The sequence below is a fragment of the Diceros bicornis genome, chromosome 23, assembly GCF_020826845.1.
Source record: "Diceros bicornis minor isolate mBicDic1 chromosome 23, mDicBic1.mat.cur, whole genome shotgun sequence".
Classification (NCBI taxonomy): domain Eukaryota; kingdom Metazoa; phylum Chordata; class Mammalia; order Perissodactyla; family Rhinocerotidae; genus Diceros; species Diceros bicornis.
In genome coordinates, this window is record NC_080762.1 from 48,410,066 (window position 1) to 48,432,865 (window position 22,800).

General features: G+C 35.8%; 1 protein-coding gene across 1 annotated transcript in view; it reads left to right on the forward strand.

Moving 5' to 3' along the window:
- Positions 1-22,800, forward strand: part of ME1 (malic enzyme 1) — a 190,461-nt gene that overhangs the window by 125,806 nt on the left and 41,855 nt on the right. The window contains exon 7 of the mRNA XM_058566694.1: positions 18,322-18,431. Within this exon, the coding sequence (XP_058422677.1) occupies positions 18,322-18,431 (110 nt within the window). The remainder of the gene's footprint in view (positions 1-18,321; positions 18,432-22,800) is intronic.

Genomic DNA, 22,800 nt, shown 5'->3' on the forward strand with positions numbered 1-22,800 from the left:
GAGCCACCCCTAGGAAAAGAATACTTAGTGCATACATGAAACTACGTCTACAAATTGTCATTTGACTTCTTTTTAAAATTCTTATCCCTTTTGGATTTTATGGAAATTTGTGAAGTTTCTTACTATTTAATAAGTCTAGCTTTGAAAAGAGTTAGCGCTATCTCGATAAATAATCCTGAGATAGGAATATCCCCAAACCATGAGCCCATTCTTTCTTGTGACCTTTTTATTTTGTATTACCAGAAAGTAAAAGGTCTTTTCCTGAAATTTTGTGTGGAATCCCTTCTTAGATTCCTTTTTACTTCTTAGCTTAGCAATAAACTTCTCCTTATTTGAAATTAACTCAATTTTTTGGCTTTGATGATACATATACCTTGTTTTGACTTTAAAAATTCTCCCCTCCAAAACATGACGTCCTTATTTTATTTATTAGTATAGAACAATAATTAGCTCTTACAGGTTTTGATCTTTATTATAAACCGTTGAACATCTTGGAACCTTTCTTACCCTATTTTAAGAGTTGCATTTGCAGGGTCTTTGAGTATTATTTTCAACTCTTTTTTGGGCTGTGAAAAGGTATTTCCTAGTTAAATAAGAATGATAAATTCCACACTTTGTGCATCCTCTTCTCAGAGATTGTCAGTTTGCAATAGCATGTTAGAGTTCTGAGAACTCAAATGCTGACTGAAGAAACCTGTTTTATTTTGTTTTGCCTAGTGTTTCTTAAAACCATTTAGACAAGGACTGCTATTTTTGCAGAATCTCAGTTAGCATACTGTATAGCACACGGTTCTGAGAAACCCAGTTTCTCAGATGTTTCTAATCACTAAAGGATGTAGTGACACTTTGACCAGAGGAAAGTATAATGGTTAAATAGGATTTGTCCTGCATAAAGATCAAGCATTTTTTTTTTTTAATTTTGAGGAGGTTTTATAGAGAAGAGGGATTTTGATCATTTACCCAGAAATCTGGAACCTGATCTGTTCTGGAGTTTAGCTAACAACTACAAAAAGAAATGAAGCATGGTAATTTAGAAGATAAGTTATATTATAGTATATAAAAGCAGATATAATCTGATAAGAAATATATTTTAATAGTATGTATATGTGTTTAGAAAATCAAATAGGAATTTAATGCAAATCAATTGAAGTATAGTAACATCACTCATTTTACTGACAAGATAGTACGCATCTTCTTCTCTTCATACCACTTGCTCCAGCACCATTTTTTTTTTTTTGAGCTAACATCTGTGCCAATCTTCCTCTATTTTGGACGCTGCCACAGCATGGCTTGATGAGTGGTGTGTAGATCTGCGCTAGGGATCTGAACCTGTGAACCCCAGGCCACCAAAGGAGAGCACACTAACTTAACCACTACATCACTGGGCCAGCCCCTCCACTACCCTTTTTTGATGCACTGTCTTATTTTTTTCTTTCCATTGGGTGGATTAAAGAATGGAATATATGATCTATTTGCACAAATGCATTACAGAGATCTGTAGGCCCAGACCTCTGGCTATATATTTCACATGGGGTGTTGGAACAATACACAGGTTATTTTTCTTGCTGTGGAGAAATACGGAATTTTGGAATGAGACAGAAAATGTATTTCAAAAGGTTAATGGAGACTTTTATTTTTACAAGCATCTACTTATTCCACAAGTTTACATTTGGCCAAATTCCTAGTTTTAAAACTGAAGATAGGGAATAGAATCTCATTACAATACATATTTGACTGGCTCATTCTTAAAGACTTAATGCTCTTCCAAATTCTCATTAACTTGGACTCCGAGGACAAGAGTGCAAGAAGAATGCTCTAGTTAGTGAACATCCCTGATCTTTCTTCATAGATGGATTCATTTTGGACCGTAATTATTCTGAACTTCAAGAAATTGTTGATGAAAAAAGGAGGAACTGGTGGGTATTTCTGGGAGAATAATTTCAGGGGAAAAGAGTCAATTTAAAAAATAATAGCTATTTTTTGATTTCTGCAGTGTTGTGGGGGAATTTTATGATATCATTTGACTGATTCTTCATACCTCCCCTAAAGTAAACTAGTAGAACAGTCTCACGACTATGTAGTCTGTAGACTATGAAATCCAAATGTATGCCATATAATGAATAGAAAAGGCATTTAATCAAAGCCTTCCAAGAATGTTTCTCAAGTGTTACAGTTAGTATTCCTTAATGTTACCTGCATATGTAATTTGTTATAAGCAAAAAAAAAAAAAAATCAAAACACAAATGATAGAGAGAGGAGTTTTAGAATATAGGTTAATCAGTAACAAATATAATCAGACTGGAACCATTTATTGTCACTGAGCATTTTATTTGAGATCTCCCTCCCTTTACCCAGATGGCACAATGACACTTAGCTAAATATATACACATATCTAAGGAAAGGACTAATAGATAGTCCCAGGTCATTGTTTACTCAGTCATGGTTTCATATATCCCCAAACTTAATCACAACTCCTGTAATAAATAAGGAAATCATGCTGCACAAACAATAGCTGATATTTATTGAGGGCTTATTATATGCCAGAAGTTGTTTCAAGGCCTTATATTAATTTAATCTCTCAAACCTGTGAGGTAGGTACTATTATTATTCCCATTTTATAGATGAAGAAACTGAGTAATAGGGAAATTAAATAACCCACCCAAGGTCCAGAGGTAGTAAGTAGAGCTGGGATGCAAAGCCAAGCAGTATGATTCAGCAGAGGCTTGAGCTCTAGCCTACTCAGTTGTGATAGCAGTGTGAGTTTTCCTTGAAGCAGTTTCTGAGACGGAGTTGAAGTGTGAGAAGTGTATTGTGGGTAATGCCTGTGAAACATAAACAAGGAAGGAGAAGGTTTGGGGTGGGAAAAGCCTTCAGACAGTAATGCACATCTGGGAAGCAGAATTGGGCAGTAAATCAAGATACAGTAAATCAAGATAGTGTGACATTGGTGTGAGGTAATAGAACAGTAAAACAGAGTAGATCAATGGAAAAGAATAGAGAATCCAGACCCATGTGCATGTGATTAATTGATCCTGGATGAAGTACCAAATACCAAGGTAATTTAGTGGGGATAGGATAGTTCTTTCAAGAAAGAGTCTTGGAACACTTAGATATCCATGAGGAAAAAAATGAACCTCAATGCTTATCTCACACTTACCCCCCAAAATTAACTCAAAATGGATCATAGACCTAAATGTAGAGCTAAAACTATAACACTTTAAAAAGAAAATATAGGAGAAAATCTTTGTGCCCTTAGGTTTGGTAGACATTTCTCACGGAAAGCACAAGTCATAAAAGAAAAAATTGTTAAATTGGACTTCAACAAAATTAAAAACTTATGCTCTTCAAAGGACACTATTAAGGAAATGACAAGAGCAAACCACAGATTGGGGAGAATAGTCATAATACATATATCTGATGAATGACTTTTATCCGGAATATATCTAAAAAAAAAACCATTACAACTCAATAATAAGACAAAGAACCTGATTTTTAAAATGAGCAAAAAATTTGAAACAACACTTCACAATGATCATTGTGCACATGTAAGCTCATTAGTCATCAGGGAAATGCAAATTAAAATCACAATGAGATAGCATTACACACCCATTACATGGCTAAAGTTAAAAAGACCAATGATAGCAAATGATGGTGAGCATATGGAGCAGCTGGAACTCTTATACATTGCTGGTGGGAATATAAAATGGCAGAACCACTTTGGAAAACTGTTCAGCAGTTATATTCTTTATATACCTATCATACTACCCAGCAATTTCATTCCTTGGTATTTTCAAAAGAGAAATGAAAATTTACAAATATTCATAGCTGCTTTATTTGTAATATCCCCAAACTGAAATCAACCCAAATGTCCATTGACCCAAATGTCCAGATATCACAATATACCCGAATTGTGGTATAGCCATTTAATGGGATACTATTCAGCAATAAAAAGGAACTAATTATTAATCTGTACAACAACATGGATGAATCTCAAAAAAATCATGCCGAGCAATAGAGGCCAAATACAAAAGATTTCATGTATATTATTCCATCTATATGACAATCTAGAAAAGAGAAATCTAATCTGTAGTGATAGAAAGTAGATCAGTGGTTATCTGGGGCCAGTGTTAGGCTGGAGATTGACTAGAATGGCTACAAGAGAGCTTTTTAGGGTGTCGTGAATGTTCTATATCTTACTTGTAGAGATGGTCATACAAGTATACATTTATCAAAACTAATCAAATTGTTAACCTAAAATGGGGGCTTTTGTTTTGTGTAAATCATTAAAGTTTATTTTTAAAAAAGCAAGGCACAGAAAAAGTCTTAACCTGACATAAAACTATTACAGTACCTTATCATTTATCTAGGTCACTTTATAGATTTTATTATTTATTATTCAATATTTAGATTTTCCAGTCACTTTTTTTATTTTCTCTTTTATAAAGAATGTTCCACCTTTTGGCAGTTTCATTACTCAGTATAAAATCTAATGGAGGATGAAAATCTAAAAAGAAGAATGCAATACGTGAATTGGTCAGTTAGGCTGTTTGAGGAGAATGTTGAAACTATTGGTCTATTATAAAAGGTTATCAGTTATCATGTAGCTATGTTCCTGTTCCCAAAATCTTCTCCAATGGGTTATCAATGGTGAAGTGTATCATGTATACACAATATTTATGTGTGTGTAAATATATATAAAAGATGTGAGAAATTGATTCAGTATCTCTCTTGATCTTATTTTATCAGTCTAATATTGCTCACAAGTGAGAATGGAATTCTAATACTCTTGCAAACTTGAACCGTAATTATCTTTTTTCAGAGGTCATTTATGTTTCTTGCACATCTATGAAAAATAGGTGGACCAAAGTATTCCTATCTGGACAATGCAAAATTTATACATCTTGCCCTGGATGCCTGCCTCATTCATAGTCATAGTTTCATTCAGAAATCTCTTATCACAGAGGCTAGAACTGTTCTCCATCTGGACTGCACTGAGAGAAAAATTATCAGATTTTTCCCTCACTGTCACTAATCAGATTGGTAACAGAGTCAGACTTTTCCAAAACCTGAATATTTTGCATAATAATAAGTGGCCTCGGTTGTTAATCTGACCTCTGTTGAGTATATTTTTCCAATTCTTTTTATTGATTTAGAATTGCAAAAGAAGTTCTCAGAAGGATAGTGGAAAGACTGAGAATTTGACCCAAAAGACTCAGTTTGTAAGTGAAGAGGCAGAACTCAAATCCAGGTAATTAGATTGTAGTCCATTGGATTATTGACTTCACTTTAAGTGCTCTTTACAATAAGTATAGTTTTAGGCACAGAAATTACTTGTCTTGGCTTATATTTCTCAGTGATACCAGAATAAAATTATTAGTTAAAAACGATAAATTATCATACTTCCACACACTCCTGTAGGAGTAAAGTCAGTAAACTACCTAAAATCACCCTTCCACCACAAAGAGAGCTTTTGTTAATCAGATTTTGGAAATATGTCCGTTTGGCAGAGATAGAATTGCGTTCTTGAAAATTTAAACTGAAATATAAGTATACTTGTTATTTCAAAAAAGTAGCAGAATTATTTAAAAAAATGGTTTAATGCAAAAGGAAGTCAAAACGGTTCTTAGAACTACATTACGTTTTGTCTCTAAGAATTGTTCAGAATTAAGTAGGGACTCTGCAATAGAATGCTAACTTTAGTATGTTGGATTAAATCACTTCAACTAATTATTGAGCTATTTTGAGGGGAAAAAAGGCATTGACATGCAAGTAAATGTACCTATACAGGTGCCAATAGAAATAATCTTAGAACAGTTTGAGTTTAAAACACCCTGGATACCACTGGAACATGTGATGGCTTAGTTCGTGAGGTCCCCCAGTATTTGGGAAGAAAAGAGCTTATTAATAAAGCAGAGACCATGATATTTTGGCATCTTTATTAGTATTAGGCAATAATACTCCCATAGGAAATACCGTTAATATGGAATTATAAATAGACATAACTTCAGGACATATTATTGGTAGGTGGGTTCTAGTTATGGAAGATGGTTCATGTTAAACTTTGACATTAGTCCAGATGATTATGCCAGAGAGGCCAAATCTGTAATTTACATTGGATTTGTGCCTTCAGCTATTTCTAAATATATAGTTCTCAGATTTTTCTTGAATAATATGCATAGATTTCTGTTATTCAGTGACATAAGAATGGATATCATCTTTCAAAGTTTTTATTTTAAGTATTATACATGCAAAGTCTTTTTCATTTTACTTTGATTTTCAGGTTTCACTATAAAAGTGTGATTGATTTTTTTTTAAACAAAGTTAGATCTGAATGAGCCTTATCTCTTTCCAAGTAATACCCTGGAATTCTGGACCATGACTGCTAATGTTCACAGTACTTTTGGAATGCCTCTTTGAAGATTATCTTTAGAACTTAGAGCAGTTCTTTTAAATATCACAATGATGGCATTTAAAAAAAATCCTTTGAGGCTGATATTGATTCTTGAGAATAGTCAGAATGAGAATATTGATCCCAGGCAGCATTTGTTCACAAAATATTTGTTCAAATCCACTTTTGCTAATTAAGAGAGAGAGAAGAAAATTATATGCAATATAAAACTATAAAGCAATGAAACTGATTTTAAACTCACTTTGAAAATAGTTGAGCAGTTGCAGCATCATTGAATAAATATATAGTCTGAGAGTGGGAACTCTGAAGGATAACGTTCATATTCATTTGAATATATAAATTCTGAGAAATTTGTCAGAATTTCTGCAAATATTGAAAATATTCTGTATTTTTATAGTCTGAAATAAGGTAGAAGATAGTTTCCTACATCAAAAAAGTCTACTGGCATCATAAGTGGCCATTGTACTTGGCCTTTCTGGCTTTTCTCTTAGGTGGCAGTACTCACTAAAGTGTCTGCTCCTGTAATCTTGGGTGTTATTTAACCTTCCTGGGCGTTACTTGTTGCTAAATGGTGTCCAAGGACCTTTCTAGCTCAAAAATTTTACAACTCTGATAATCTGCAGCAAAATGACATACAGTTCTCTTTGCTGCTCAAAACTTGATCCCTAGTGTTTTGTGGAAGTTGTTGGCTTTTAGAAACAAACAGTTTGATCTAGACTAAAATGAGAAGGAGACATAGATTTAGTGATTTAAACTATGGAAGTAAATGACATGATTGAGGTTGGGAATAAGGTAAATACTGGAACATGCATTTGAGACCTTTAATTCTCTATGGTTAGTTTGCAGATGGAGTTTATAAAAGCATTTTCTAAATTTCTGCATTCTTTATATGAAGGCATTCTGGGCATAAGAAATTGTGCAGACTAGAAACGAAAGATGAAAATCCATTGCATGTTGAAGCACACATCAGTCCTTTAGAGCCAAAGCTGCCCTGGGGATTTTAGCATGTACCTATGCTACCCTCAACTCATAGAGACCAGGATGCAACCTTCCCTCTCTGTTATACCCATTTCCCCACACTCCACCTTTGCAATCCATCAGGTGGCCTCTGGACATAATTCTAAGAAAATCTTGCTTTACATTATTGCTATACTTGGTCTCCTGTTAAAATGGAAAAATAACCTGTCATTTGTCTATTTCCATATACTCTTTCACATACTTCATGTTTTGTGTTTCATCTCCATTAAACTAAACTCCCCAAACTCCCCTCCCTCTCAAACGTTTCCACTATGGCTTTGGAAACCTATTCCTTAATAAATGGCTCTCTTATATCCATTATCAAAATGGATGTTCTGTTTACCTCCTTGCTTTACTGAATCATGGTTCTCATTTAAGACCTCCACTTTTCCTATAGTGCTTTCAAATAGTAATGCTTGTTGCCCCACACAGTGTTTTAGGGTTGGGAGATGAGATCAGTGTCTCCTCCCCTCTGTCCCTTTCACACTATTAGTACGCCATTCTTATATAAGCCTCCCTGCCACTTCTTTGATGTTTATGTCAATTAGGTTTGTCATCTTTCTATCTTCTCCCAATTTCTTAATTACTCTCCTCTGATTCTTGTCCGTTTTCAAAGTCTTGGTCTTAATCCACTTTAATTTCCATGTGAATCACCTTTCTTGTACGTTGGCCCTTCTTATTCTTAAGATCATTTCTAATGGCCTTTAGTACCACACCGCTTTAGGTACCCACTCATGGCTATATCATGGGCCTTATCTTCACCTGCAGCTGTTCAAACTCTGGAATACTCAAGTCATACATCTTAATTTCTGACGACAACTTCCTTTGCTTATATATCTCTCAGGTCACTCAAAAGCAGCATATCCAAAACTGAGCTCATGGTCTTCCTTACCAAACCTGCTTCTTCTCCTGAGGTTTCTTATTTTTTAATATACCACATCCTCTACCAAGTTGCCCAAGCTAGAAACTTGGAATTCATCCTTGATTTCTTCTCCCTCATCATCTACTTCTCTTCACCGAATATTGTCAGTTCTGTCTCTTAAATATTTCTCGTATGTATCTGGTTCTCCTTATCCCCATTCTCGTTTCCAGATGCAGGCCTAGAGTTTTGCAGGAGCCTCCTAAGTAAACTTCCTATAACTAGTCCTGTCCCTCTCTAATCCATTCTTCACCCTGACGGCACAGAGTTAGTCTAAAATGCAAATTAGTCATGTCACCCTCCTGTTTAATGTCCTACGCTTAGGATCAAGTACAAACCCCTTAACACAGATTAGAGGCCCTGCATAATCTGGCCCTGCTTACCTCTCTAGCCTTAATTCTTATCTCTTTCCCTTCAAACTCCATGACTCAGTCATATTTAATTTATTTCAGTTTCTGGAATATGCCATTGATTTATTTAACTCTAGGCATTTTAGCGTGTCCCCTCTGCCTCACAGATTCTTCCTCTTCCTCTTAACTTGGAAAACTCTTACTCGTCCTTTAGGCTGTAGCTTCCTCTGGAAAGTCTTTCCTAATCCTCTTAATTCTGATAGGCGCCCCTGCTCTGTGTTGTGACATCCTGAATTTCCTCTGTTACAACACTTATCACACTGCATTACAATCTCCTATTTATGTATCCTTCACAAGACTATAAGCTCTGTGAGGGCAGGAATGCTTCAACAGCACCTAGAACAATTCCTGACTCGTAGTAGGTGCTCAGTATATTACTTGATAAATGAATAAATAAGGGAAGAAAGGAAGAATAAGGTTTCTTTTTGAGAATAGCAGGAGACAAGTTTAGATGAGATCTTGTTACATAGGACCTGCTATAAAATAGCACGACAAAATTTTTTTATTGTGTAAATGATTTCAGTGGGGAAGAATACAAAAACAAGGAGACTAATCAGGAGATTGTAGTACTTTTGCCATCATGTGGTCCAAAGAGCCTGAACTTGAATTGAGGCACTTAAAATAGAAAGCGTAACAATTAGTATGAAAGGTGTTATGAGAAGAAGGCATAACACAACTTGACCACTAGGATGTAAGGTATAAGGCAAGATAGAAAACGATTACAGTATTTTGATGTTGGTGGTACCAGTGATCGAAATGGGGAAAGTTTGGATAATAAGTTTTGTAAGGAAAAATTTCAGAATTTCTAGGAGTTTTATATTTACATATTAAATTAAAATCACTAGGGAAAAAATTTCACTCATTTTTGAGGCAAGAAATAATTTTTAAATGCTTTTTAGTTAAATATGCTAAACAGCAATTTTAGTTATAAATGCAGCTTCAGAATGTCTTGAATTTTAAGAACTCACAATCTCACAAACTCTCTGCTATTTTTTTGAAAAGGAGACAACACCCAAACAAAATGAGTCCATTTGGCTTATGATTCATTGCTTGCCCTTGATGTAAAAGAGTTGTGTTTTTTTTTGATGCTGTAGGTTCTTTTACAGAAATTCGTTACTGAGTAAGCATGGTTGACAATATATAAAAATATTATCTTAAACATTTATTCTTCATTTAAAGGAAAAAAAATGATTCATAATATAACATTTCTCCAACTCTTTCTTACTATCATTTTGACAACACAGAGTTGGAGTTTCTCTGAAAGATCAGCAACAGAGATATAGACTTAGAAGTCATTTGTCTAAATATGATTGCTGAATCCCTGAGAATAAGTGAACTTGATAAGGGAAAGTTATAGGGGGAAAAGAATGAAAGAATGGATGATTACTGCTGAATCTTTATAATCTCCACTGTCACAGAGAATAATTAAGAAGTGTCAGCAAAATAGAGTAGAAGGAGTGATAAGAGAAGTGAAAGGAATATCTAAATGTTGCAAAATAATGCAGAAGTAAAGTAGTGGGAACTGGAGTCATGTTACAGTTAATTAACAAAGAAGTGAACACATTCTGTTCTTAATTCTTACCTACAAGGAAAAATTAAATTTGAATGGTTCTTGGCCAGAGAGAACGTCAGTTCACTTCAAATTACTTATCCTAGCATGCAAGACTATTCATAATCTAAAATTTAGCGACCAGTATTGATCTTCTGAAGTTCCTCAAACTAATGTCCTCAGTGTCCTCCAGCACAAACTTTGACAGCTGTATGATTTTATTCCCCTTCCTCCTTCTTTCCTCGTCTGAGTCCTACCCAAGGGCCCATCTTAAGCCTCACCTAGTTCCTGTTGTCTTCCCTAGACCCTGTAGTGATCTGTTTGTGTACCACTGATTTTTTAACATTGAACCTTCTTTAAATTTAATGCTTATATCTTTTGTCTTTCTTCTGAGACTGTAAACATTTTAAGGGTGAGATCCATGTTTCCTATTTGCTGCTCAGTTCTTTGAGCACCCTCAGACCTCCTTTACATAATTAAGAATGAGTAATTAGGAATAAATTATCTCTAAGGTACCCATCAGAGCTAAAGTGCTCTGGATCTTGAATGCTGCATAGTGCCATGTATGTAATAAATCCTAAAAAAAAACATTTTACTATATCTCTTGGGGGAAAATCAAAATGTGCTTTGTTGGTCTGGTTATAGTGAATTCTTGATAGTTTATAATCAAAGAAAGACTAATGTTTTCGCCAATATCTGTCCATATACTTCTATAATAAAAGTACTTAGTATGTTGAATACATATAAGTGCTGTCTTGCTAGTTTTATGATAAAATTGTAACTCCCTTATTTTATCAGTGCAGTCCTTTTATTTGTAAATATACTTTTCACTTCATTGACTTGATTACAATATTGATGCTCTGTGGGAGCCAGTATATGTAGTAGTTAAAACCATGGAGCCTGCAGTTCAGTCCAGACCCTTCTACTTACTAACTGTATTCTCTCAACCATGGCCCTTAATCTCTCTGAGCTCCAGTTTCTTCATCTGTAAAGTGGATAATAACAGTACCTTCTTCATTGGGTTACTGAGAGAATTAAATGAGACAATCCCTATAAATTGTGGAGCACAGTGCCTAGTACTTCATTTAAATGCTAAATGTACTGATTAATTTCTGTAATAAGATTTTTGTCTGATATAACAATGCCACAAGAGAAAATTCTATGCAGTTTTTACATGTTAATTTTATGGGTAGTATTTTTGTTAACTTTTAAAACCATTTACACCCACTATTTTATGTGATATTTTGATCATAAAATAGTAGGTTCTTTTCATAGTTATGTAGAATTGAATTGGCTAACTTTCTTGTGTTCCACTACTTATAATTTCATAGTGACAAGGCTGGTTGAATCTAGAATAAAATATCCCTTACGTGGCTTTCTTTTATTATATGATGCAAGATGCTTGTATCACAAAATGGATTCAGGATGCCTCTCTCTAAATCTTTAGGAGTCAAATCAGAGTTAACTACCAGGTAGAGAAAAGTCATGAAGTTAAAATGATATGCAGTATTCTCTAGGGGATAATTCTAAAGTAAACTTATGTAAATGATAAGGTATCTTGTGCACCATTTTACTGCCTATGCCTATTCCCAGATTTCACTTAGAAAACATTATAAATTTATAGCCTGACCACATTTGTCCTAAACACTGAAGGCAAACCATATTGTTGGGATTTCATTTTAACCACAGAGAAATTGTAACAAGTCCAAAACCACAGGACCAAGTAAGCAGTAGATCCGGGAATAGAACTGAGAGGGCTCCGATTCCTCCTCACACACTGAAACCACAGGTTCTGCTGCTTCTGAGCATAATAACAGATCATCTAACGCTGCTGGCCACCAGAGCATGAAACAGCAGGAGCAGACCGTCTGAGGGCACTGTCAAACCATACAACCTTCGTTTCCTGAAGGCCTGCTTGGAAACCAGAGCAGGGGGGAAGGAGCCATGACCAGCACCAGATGATTATCAACTGATCTTTGTGTTTGGGCAATCAGTTGCTACCACAAAGTTTGTTTCTCTGCTGAGGTTGTAAGAAAAAGTAATAATTTATAACCATGGAAATAAAAGCATTTCTATTACCCATTCTTAATACCATTTTAGTAATTTTTAATAAAGTTAGCTAAAGGGTTTGCTAGAATAACATCATACATATAAGGAGCATAACAATTTTATGTTCCTTTCAAGAATTGACCCCTCCCCCCACTTTACTTTTAAATTTCTGCTTCTTTTGCTTTTAGTTGATTTCCAGAGCACTGAAATGGTTGTTTTGAAGGATTTGTCCTGCTATATTGTTGCTGTTTGGGGAATAAATTTGCCAGACTCCTCACTCTGTCATGCCAGAAGTAGCCTCATCCTTTGTTACTATTTTATATGGATAAAAGTTACTTGTATTTACTTATATTTTACTGTTTTATTATATCACAGACCTTCTTTCTGGGATTATTTTCTTTCTTCCTGAAATACATCCTTTAGAAGTTCCTTTAGTAAAAGTCTTTTGGTTTTTATTTATTTAAAAATGTCTTTGTTTTAACCTTACTCTTGAAGAATAGCTTTGCTTGACACACTATTCTAGGATAACAGTTATTTTCTATTAAGTCTTTGAAGATATTATTTCACTGTCTCTGGCTTCTATTGTTGCTATTAAATAATAAAAAAAAATCAGTGATGATAGAGTATTCATGTGCCAGTCTTTGCACAATGACCCCTTACATTTATCACTTCATTTAATCCTGATAACACAATATGCCATTATTATTCTATTTTCTTCTAGTGGAGAAACAGGGGCACAGAACAGTTAGGAGACAGAAATTCTAAGTGAGGATTTCATCCCAGGACCTCTGATTCTAGAGCCTATGTTTTTAACATACTGCCACAACCAAGCAAATACTTAAAAAGAAGAATGAGAGATAAATAACATTAATAAATATTAAAGTTATTTAAAACTATAGTAATTAAAACAGGGAGGCATTTTTTTCTGGATAGAGAGATGATTAGACTAATCGTTACTCTTAGACCATCTTTACCGAGCAGTGTCAACATGCTGTGCTTGTTTTCTCTTCTGTAAGATGAGAATAATAATAGTACCTGCCGCATAGAGTGATTGTGAAGAATAAGTGAGTGTATGCACACATACATATATCACTTAAAAGTGAAAAAATATTTGTTGTCATTAGCAGTAGTAAAATAAAAGAGAAAAGCACAGAAATCAACCTTACTATGTATTAGAATAGTATCTGATTATAGGTGATGAGGGGAAAGGATGGACTTTAAATAAATGGTGCTGGCATAGTTGGGTAAATTATATAGAAAACAGAAATTTTGATCTATCTTTTTTTAAAAATCTACATCCAAACAGTAAAAAATAACACCAGATATAGAGGTTGATTATGTGTAAATCCATGACATTATTAGAAGAAATTTTTGATTAATAGTTAAATAAATGTATGTGGAGAAGACTGTAATAAGCATACCATTAAGGGCAGAAACTATAACTTAAAAGATGGAAAGATCTGACTGCCTAAAAATTTAAAATCCCTTTTCTAAAAACAAAGAACACTGTATAAATGATCAATGGCACAGTGTACTTGAGTGGGGAAACCTTACTCAACATATATAACAGAAAGTTAATATTCTTAATATGTAAAGAGCTATTATGAAATAAAAAAGAAATGGACCATAAAAATAGAGAAATGAACCAAAGAACATATAATCTTCCAGAAAGAATTACAAATGACCAATAGACATAGAAAAAGATGCTAAGCTTTACTAGTAATCACAAAAATACAAATATAAATTCAGATACCAGTTTTCGCCTATGAATTTTTGGTGATTAAAAAAGATAGTCCATCAAGGACAAATATAATAATGCATAAATAACCACAATGGAAGAAAAATAACTGACTTACAAAGTATTTTGTTGGGTCAGAAGAAAGAGAGAGACTTCATCTGCATTGTGATCAGGACATGGTGGTTTGAGGCTCTTTGAATTATAGACATAATATTGACAAGAGGTGAGAAATGAGGAAAAGTGTATCGCCCTCTCTTCTCAGAAGTTTGGCAATGGGAGGAAAGAAAGATAAGTAACCATAGTTTTGGTTTTGTTATGGTCAAGGGATGTGGTTTTAAAATCAGGGGGTCCTGAGAATCCTTGGAGACAGGAGGGATTAGTGGAGAAGGAGAAACTGAAGCTGTTAATATAGAGAGGTAAAGTGGAAATAGAGAGGTCCATAGGGAGATTAGAAACAAGTAGGCAAGAATACTTCTCAGAAGTAGAGGAGGAAAAGAAGTAGAAGTACGAAGATTTTTGAACGAGGAGGAGAGCTGAGAAAGCTAAGATTGTTCTCGCTCAATAGCATTAATCTTCGTGAGGTAGTGACTGGTAAGAGATGGAGTGCTTGTGGGACAAGGAGAGTGAAAAAGGTTTGTAAGGATTATGCTTTCTTTGAACTAGTATAAAAAATGCAAAACAGTACAGAACTTCTGGGATTTGGATGAATAAAGGGAAAAACCTACTCTGATGCAACTCATTAAAAGCAGCTGATGGTCGTGGTGTTCAGTAGTGCAGATTATTAAGCAATCAATTATTCTTATTGAGTGAAACAAATTTTTGCTTACATATTTTGTTCACATTATGTTCCCTATACTAAAATAGTACTATCTGAAAGAATTTTAAGTTTTTCAGGAACCTTTTAATCTAGTTGATGAGACATTTACACACTAGCAGTTTTAAACCCAGCATACGTAGTATAGAAAATATTTGCAAAGAGTTTTTTAAAAAAAGAAACATCACTTGGACTGGAAAAGATTGATAAAGTTTCAAGGAGAAAGTAGTTTTTGAGCAAGTTCTTCAAGAATGAATGTGATTTGGAATGGCAGGGCATTAGTAAGGAAATAGGAAGGAGATTGATATGGTGTGTTTGAGAGAGGGAAGAACTGAGCCTGGTGGGGAAAGGGCTTACATTGGAATGCAGGGAGAGACATGGCACTTGAAAGGTGACATAGAATTGTAAAGCCTTGAGAGCTAGCTTAAGGAATTTGGGTGTCATCATGGAGCAATCCAGTCTGTGAATTTTGAGCAAGGGAGTAGCTTGGGGAAGTTGTTGATTTACAAAGATTTGGTGGCTGTGTGTCAGATACATTTGAAGTACAAGACGGAATAGGTTAGAAGCAGAGAGACCAGTAGGAGACTTTGTGAAGTCCTAGCAGGAGAAACAGTAATTTCTTGGCTAGAAGATTATTTAAATAGTAGAAATGACAGAATATGGTAATTAACTGAATATTATGGGTTAAAAAAGGAAATAGTAAAATGGTAGCTTCAGTCTTTTGGCCTCTGACACATGGAAATTTATGCTTTTATCACAGAAAAAAATTGTTGAAGCTGAGAGTCAGGAGTCTTTCTTGGTTTTGGAAATGTTCTATGAAAATGATTGAGTTTAGATAAAGATTTAGATTGGAAATACAGAATAGATAATCTGTAAGAAGATGTTGGTTTAAGTCTTGAGGAGACAGACAGAATTCACCATGAAGAGGTAGGGCCCCATGAACTTTAAAAACCAAGCCTGCGCTTAGCAGCTTTATGTTAACTGCTGGATTGCAATGAAATGAAGCCCCTAAAGACCATTCAGTATTTTCACTGGTTTATTATTCTGATTAAGTTTTACAAAACTTTTCCATTATATGGCACATATTTTTAGTCTTAGAACCCGGTGTTTGTTACTCAAAGGTATACACTTAAAGGTATATATAATAACCTACAGCATAATAGGAAAGAATCAGTTATAAACTTAAAGCTTACTTTAACTATCAGACTCTACCATATCATCAGGCAGACCTGAGTGCCAATCTTCCCTTACCAGTTTACCAGGTGCCCAAGGCTTTACTCATCTATAAAATTGTACCTTGAGATTAAATGAGAAAATATATATAAATTACATTCATCCAACAAGTATTTATTGAGCACTTATAGGTACTATGGGAATATAATGAGTTTAATTTTGGACTTTCTAGTTTGAAGTACATTCAAATAAAATTATCCAGCTGGCCATGGGACATACAAGTCTGAAATTCATAGGAGTAGAGTAGAAATGCACATTTGGGAGTCAGTGTATGTAGCTGGTGATTAAAACCATGAGCGTGATTGAGATTCTATCAGGATACACATGCACACACCCTATTCACCGTAGGCCAAAAACAGAGTCATGGGAAACACCAATGTTTAAGTGGTAAAGATTCCACAACAGAAAAGGAAGAAATGATCAGAGGTTTAGGAGAAGGCACAGAAAAGTATGATATCACAGAAGTCTAGGGAATAGAGTTTCAAGAAAAAAGACAAACAGAATTAGTGGCAATGCAGCAAAGAGCTCTAATAAATTAAGGATTGAAAACAGCATTCTTTGGATTTTCAGTCAGGAAATGTTTTAACTGTAGAACAGCAATTCTAGTCGAGTTATGAGAGCAGAAGGTAAACTATAGGGGATTGAGAAGTAAATAAGAGATAAACTGTAAGCTACTATTTCAAGTATATTAAATGGAAAGGATAGCAAAAACATGAGGTCAAGAGAGAACTTTTTCCCTTTAATGAGAAATTCAAACTCAATTATTGGATAAAAGGAGGAACTTGTCCAGAAAAAGGAATTGTAAATACAAGAGAGGGAGCTGATTGAGAAGGAAGGGGTGAGAATGTGGGCACCAGCGCTAAGTTACCTTTACCAGGAAGAGGAACACCCTGTCCACTGATGCCTGAAGGATGGAGCCCAAGATAGAGATGGGGGTGAGGGGGGAACAGTTGAGGAAGATCATGCATTATGCCCTCAGTATGCCAGGAAGTGGGAGACCAGTGAAGAGGTCAAGATTTAAAAGGACTGAGGAAGGTTAGGAATAGCCATTGGGTGTAGTGGAAGTGGAAGCTGACCAAGGACAAATAAAAGGATCACAACTAGGGCAGCAGTGGGGGTCTCGCCAGGAGGGAGACCGTAAATATGTAGTAGCAAGGATGTTCATGGCATATGGCTTTCCCTGGCAGCTCTCAGATACTTGGGTAATTAATAATGTTAATTTTCCTTGCCTTGGGTGGTTAGGTGGATGCATGATCATATGAATAAAGGGTCAGACAAGTAAGTTAATTTCAGAAATAAAAATCCATCCTGTCTTCCAGTGTTTGGCCCTGGCTGTAGAATAAAAACTAGAATTCTAAGCTAGAATTTTAAGGTTTCCAACATAAAATTCTGACCTTATCTTTCACTACATCCTTACATGTATCACCACAGTATAGCCAAATAGGGCTTCTTGCCATTTTTTGAACAATTTTTTCTTTGCCAATTTTTATCTCAGTTATTTCGCTTCTGCTACTTACTCAGCCTGTAAAGTCCTCCATCTTTACTTTTGAAATCATAACTATTCATTAAAACTCAGTTTATTTGCTACCTGATCTTTGACCCCAGCCAGAAGTGATATCTGTCCTTCCAACATTTATAATTCCTTGTTTATACCACTTTTACATTACTTTTCATTTATTTCAAAATATTTTAGTTTCCACTAAATTTTAAATTCCTTGAACAGACACTGTATTATATATTTATCCTAAGTAGCAAGATAGGAACTTTAAAAGAAAATAACATTTGGGGGCTGGCCCCATGGCTTAGCAGTTAAATGTGCGCGCTCCGCTACTGGCGGCCTGGGTTCGGATCCTGGCCGTGCACCGACCCACCGCTTGTCCCGCCATGCTGAGGCCGCGTCCCACATACAGCAACTAGAAGGATGTGCGGCTATGACATACAACTATCTACTGGGGCTTTGGGGAGGAAAAGGGAAAAAGAGGAGGATTGGCAATAGATGTCAGCTCAGGGCCCGTCTTCCTCAGCAAAAAAAGAGGAGGATTGGCATGGATGTTAGCTCAGGGCTGATCTTCCTCATAAAAAAAAGAAAATAATGTTCTGTCTTTTCTATAGGCTAATTTTAAAGGTATATTTTTAAATGTTATTTCATTAACCTCTTCTAATGTGAATGTTTTGTCCCATAGGTATGGCATGAATTGCCTTATTCAGTTTGAAGATTTTGCCAATGTAAATGCATTTCGTCTCCTGAACAAGTATCAAAACCAATATTGCACATTCAATGATGATATTCAAGGTAATAAAATTTTTAATGCATATAGATTGAGAATAACATGTCCTGAAATTAGATCATAATGTTATAATGATTCGAATTCCTTAAGTATATACTAGGTTTCTATTAAATGCCAGGGTTATGCTTGATGATTTCGCACATTACTTCTCGTTTATTTTCATGTATTTGAGAAAAGTATCTGTGACTCTAGAACGCACCGTATTATCTATGAGCTAGAGAATGAGCTCCCTGAAATCTGATAAAATCCTCAGTGATTATGGCTAAACAGAGAACGAAATGTTTGAAAATATATTATTCCTTGTTCATTTATTGTTTAAAAAGAAGAGCGAAATACTGCTTTCTTCAGCCTTCATCTCAATCAGCCACGATTTCTAAGCTTCACTCCAACAAAAGCTGCGGTGTATACAGCATACTGCATTTTACTAGTTGTCTTTTTTTTTATTGAGGTAACATTGGTTTATAACATTATATAAATTTCAGATGTACATCATTATATTTTGATTTCTGTGTAGACTATATCGTGTTCACCACCCATAGACTAATTACCATCCATCACCATACACGTGTGCCCTATTACCCCTTTCTCCCTCCTCCCTCCCCTGTTCCCCTCTGGTGACCACCAATCTAATCTCTATGTCTATGTGTTTGTATCTTCCACTTATGAGTGAAATCATATGGTATCTCACTTTCTCCGTCTGACTTATTTCGCTTAGCATAATACTCCCAAGGTCCATCCATGTTGTCGCCAGTGGCAAGATTTCATCTTCTTATGGCTGAGTAGTATTCCCTTGTGTATATATACTACATCTTCTTTATCCATTCGTCTCTTGATGGGCGCTTAGGTTGTTTCCAAGTCTTGGCTATTGTGAATAACGCTGCAATGAACTTAGGGGTGCATATATCTTTTTGACTTAGTGTTTTCATATTCTTTGGATAAATACCCAGAAGTGGAATAGCTGGATCATATGTTATTTCTATTTTTAATTTTTTGAGGAATCTCCATACTATTTTCCACAGTGGCTACACCAATTTACATTCCCACCAGCAGTGTATAGGGGTTCCCTTTTCTCCACATCCTCTCCAACACATGTTATTTCCTGTCTTGTTAATTATAGCCATTCCGACGGGTGTGAGGTGATCTTGTTGTAGTTTCCATTTGCATTTTCCTAATAATTAGTGATGTTGACCATCTTTTCATGTGCCTGTCAGCCATCTGTAGATCTTCTTTGGGAAAATATCTGTTCATATCCTTTGCCCAATTTTTAATTGGGTTGTTTATTTTTTTGGTTGTTGCATTGTACGAGTTCTTTATTTTGGATATTAACCTCTTATTAGCTATACCAAACTAAAAAGCTTCTGCACAGCAAAGGAAACCATCTTCAAAACAAAAAGACAGCCTAACAATTGGGAGAAGATATTTGCAAATCATATTTGTCTTTAATTGGTTGTAGATGCTTGACTACTTGCTTTTGTCTAAGTAACTTGTTGTTTTGTTTTTCTCTTTAAGCCCTTCTTTTTCAATCCGTTCTGGATCCACACACATCCAACCCGTCCCCTCACCACCCGAAGCCTTGTTATAAGAATCTTACTGATCCTGTTCCATTAAGGGCAGATAGAGGAAAAAGCACAGGCAGAGATCCTAAGGAGGAAGACCATAATGAGTTTTAGCCACTTGAAAGATCACCAATGGCTTCCGTTTCACTAATTCCAGTGGACATTTTTCAGTGTTTATCTACTTGAATCCTCAGTAGCTTTTAACATTGTTGACCTCACCCTCTTCTTTGAAATACTCTTTTATTGACTTCCATGTCACAACACTCTACTGACTTTCTTCCTACCTCTTTGGACTTTCACTTTTTTTAAAGGTTCATCCTTTTCTGACTAGCTGTTAAGTGACAGAACACTTCAGTACTCAGTCCCAGGCCCTTTTCTCTTTGTTCTATTATATCTTCTTAGGTATATATGCCAAGGCCACACATTCCATTAGCAGATTTATGTCTCTGCCCAGATGTCTTTGAATTCCAGGTCCATATACCATCTGGTTATTTAAAATCTCCTCTTGGATTCCTCAAAGTTACTTCCCCAAAATCAAACTCTTATTTCTCCACCAAACCTGACCTTCTTCCAGTGTTCTTCTTCTCAGTGAATTCCTAATATCTCTCTCCTTCATGTCTCCCTGCCTGATGCAGTCTGTCATTAAATCCTCCTAATTTTCTATCGTAAAAATCTGTGTCTTCCATAAATTTCTCTCCATTACCCTAATGTAACTTACTATCATCTCTCCTAAACAATAGATTTCCTAAGAAATCTATCCACATTTACTCTTGCTTCCCCTTCTTACATGTTCTCTGATTAGTATTGCTACGATTTGCCAGATAGGGAACTAGGTGCTGAGGATTTAGTGGTGAACAAGCCAAAGTTTTCTTTTTGCTGTAGATATCTAGTCAGATACCTTAGAATACTTTAACAGTTTTCCATTGCACTTAGGATAAAGATGAAAATCATGAATGTGGCCCAAAATGCATGGTCTGATTCCTACCTCACTATCTAGCCTTGTTATTTTTGCCATTCCAGTCATAACATCATTTCTCAGGTCCAGAAATGAGCCAGACTTTGTCCTATCACAGTGTCTGTCCAAATGCAGAGACTCTTCCTAGAATACTCTTCTCTCCCCTCTTGAAATCTCAACTCAGTCATGACATTCCTCAGAAAAATCTTCCGGATCCCTGTGTCTAGGTCACATCTACCTATTATAGGCTCTAATAGCACTATTTATTTTTCCCTTGCGACACTTATTACAGTAGCAGCTTTATTTATGTATGTAATTGTAAAAATTAGTATCTCCCTCCCCACTAAATTTTAAGCTCTGTGAAGGGCAAGGACCATGCCTGATTTGCTCATCACCGTATCCCTTATCCTTAACGCGGTGCCTATCCCATGGAAGATACTTAATGTTAACAGAATGAATGAATGCAATATGTCTAAAGCAGGGGTTGGCAAACTACAGCCTGTGAGCCAGATCCAGCCCACTGCCTGTTTTTGTAAAGTTTTGTTGCAACTGAATAAAACTTTATGTGTTGTCTGTGGTTGCTTTTGTGCTGCAACAGCAGAGTTAAGTCGGAACAGACACCGTATGACCACAAACCCTAGACTATTGGCTATGTGGTCATTTACAGAAAGAGTTTGCAGACCTCTGGTCTAAAGGATTGAGTTTGAAAGAGTTGGTGAGAGTTGAACTAAGGTGTTAGGTTGGCTGAGGTAGGTTTGCATTTTGGAGAGATCACTCACATTGCAGTGTAGAGAATAGATTGAATGGGAGCAAATTCAAAGGCTGTTGCTGTAACCCAAATGCATGATGATGGTGCCTTGTTCTAGGAAAATGCCAGTGAAGTTAGAGAGAACGAGACAGATGATTGGTCGTTGATGGTGAAGGTGAGGAAAGAGCCAAGGATGGAGCCTAGGTTCTTGCCTGGAAGAACTGGTAGAATGGCAAGGCGGTAACCAAGAAAGAGAATGTGAGAGACATTGTAACATGTAGATGTTGAGATCATGGACTCCGGAGTCAGGCTGATTTGCTTTGCTCCTGACTGGCTGTAGACTTTGATCAATTTACCTAACCTCTCTGAGTTTTAATTTTCTCATCCATGGCAGAAAGTTATATAACAGCTTCTATTTTTCCTTTGAAACAAGGGATAGGACCAGAGGTTTGACGAGAATGAAGGAGGTCTGGGAGAAGTGCTGTAGAGAACTAGAGAGCCGACTGACTGTGAAACACGACAGGGTTCAGTGGCGGGTGCTGAGGATCCAGCTGCAGTTGGATACTACAAATATCTCGTGACACCAGGCTGAGCAACTTGAGTTCAGGAGCTCAGGAATAGGCAAGGCCAAGAAGGACACTTGGATTTATCTGTGCTGGGTATTTTACTCTATTTGGTCAAAGAGAGGACAATGGGGTAAGAGCTAAGGTTAACGTGACGGCCATAACACTAAGCTGGTTAGGGAAAGAAGTGAATATACGAGGATGGATAGATAGGGCAAAAGGTCTAGATGTTCCCGTGAGGTTAAAGAATAGGGATAATGGTAGTAACTGAATAAAGAACTGGAAAGGTAGGAGATTGTAACCCTAACTTGAAGATACAATGTGTAATAATAGAGTGCCTTTGATGCTGCAAACATAGGCTTTGTAGATCAGTGTCTGTAAGTCACTTATTAGTTCAATCTGCAGTGGTCTCTAAAATAGCACCAGTCAACTGTTGATCAAACCTACACTGTCCTTTCTTTAATATTCTATATCTTTTGATTTTATGGGTCCCACAGCAATGTCCATATAAAAGTGAAAGACCAGTATTACATAATTTTGAATTGTTATGCA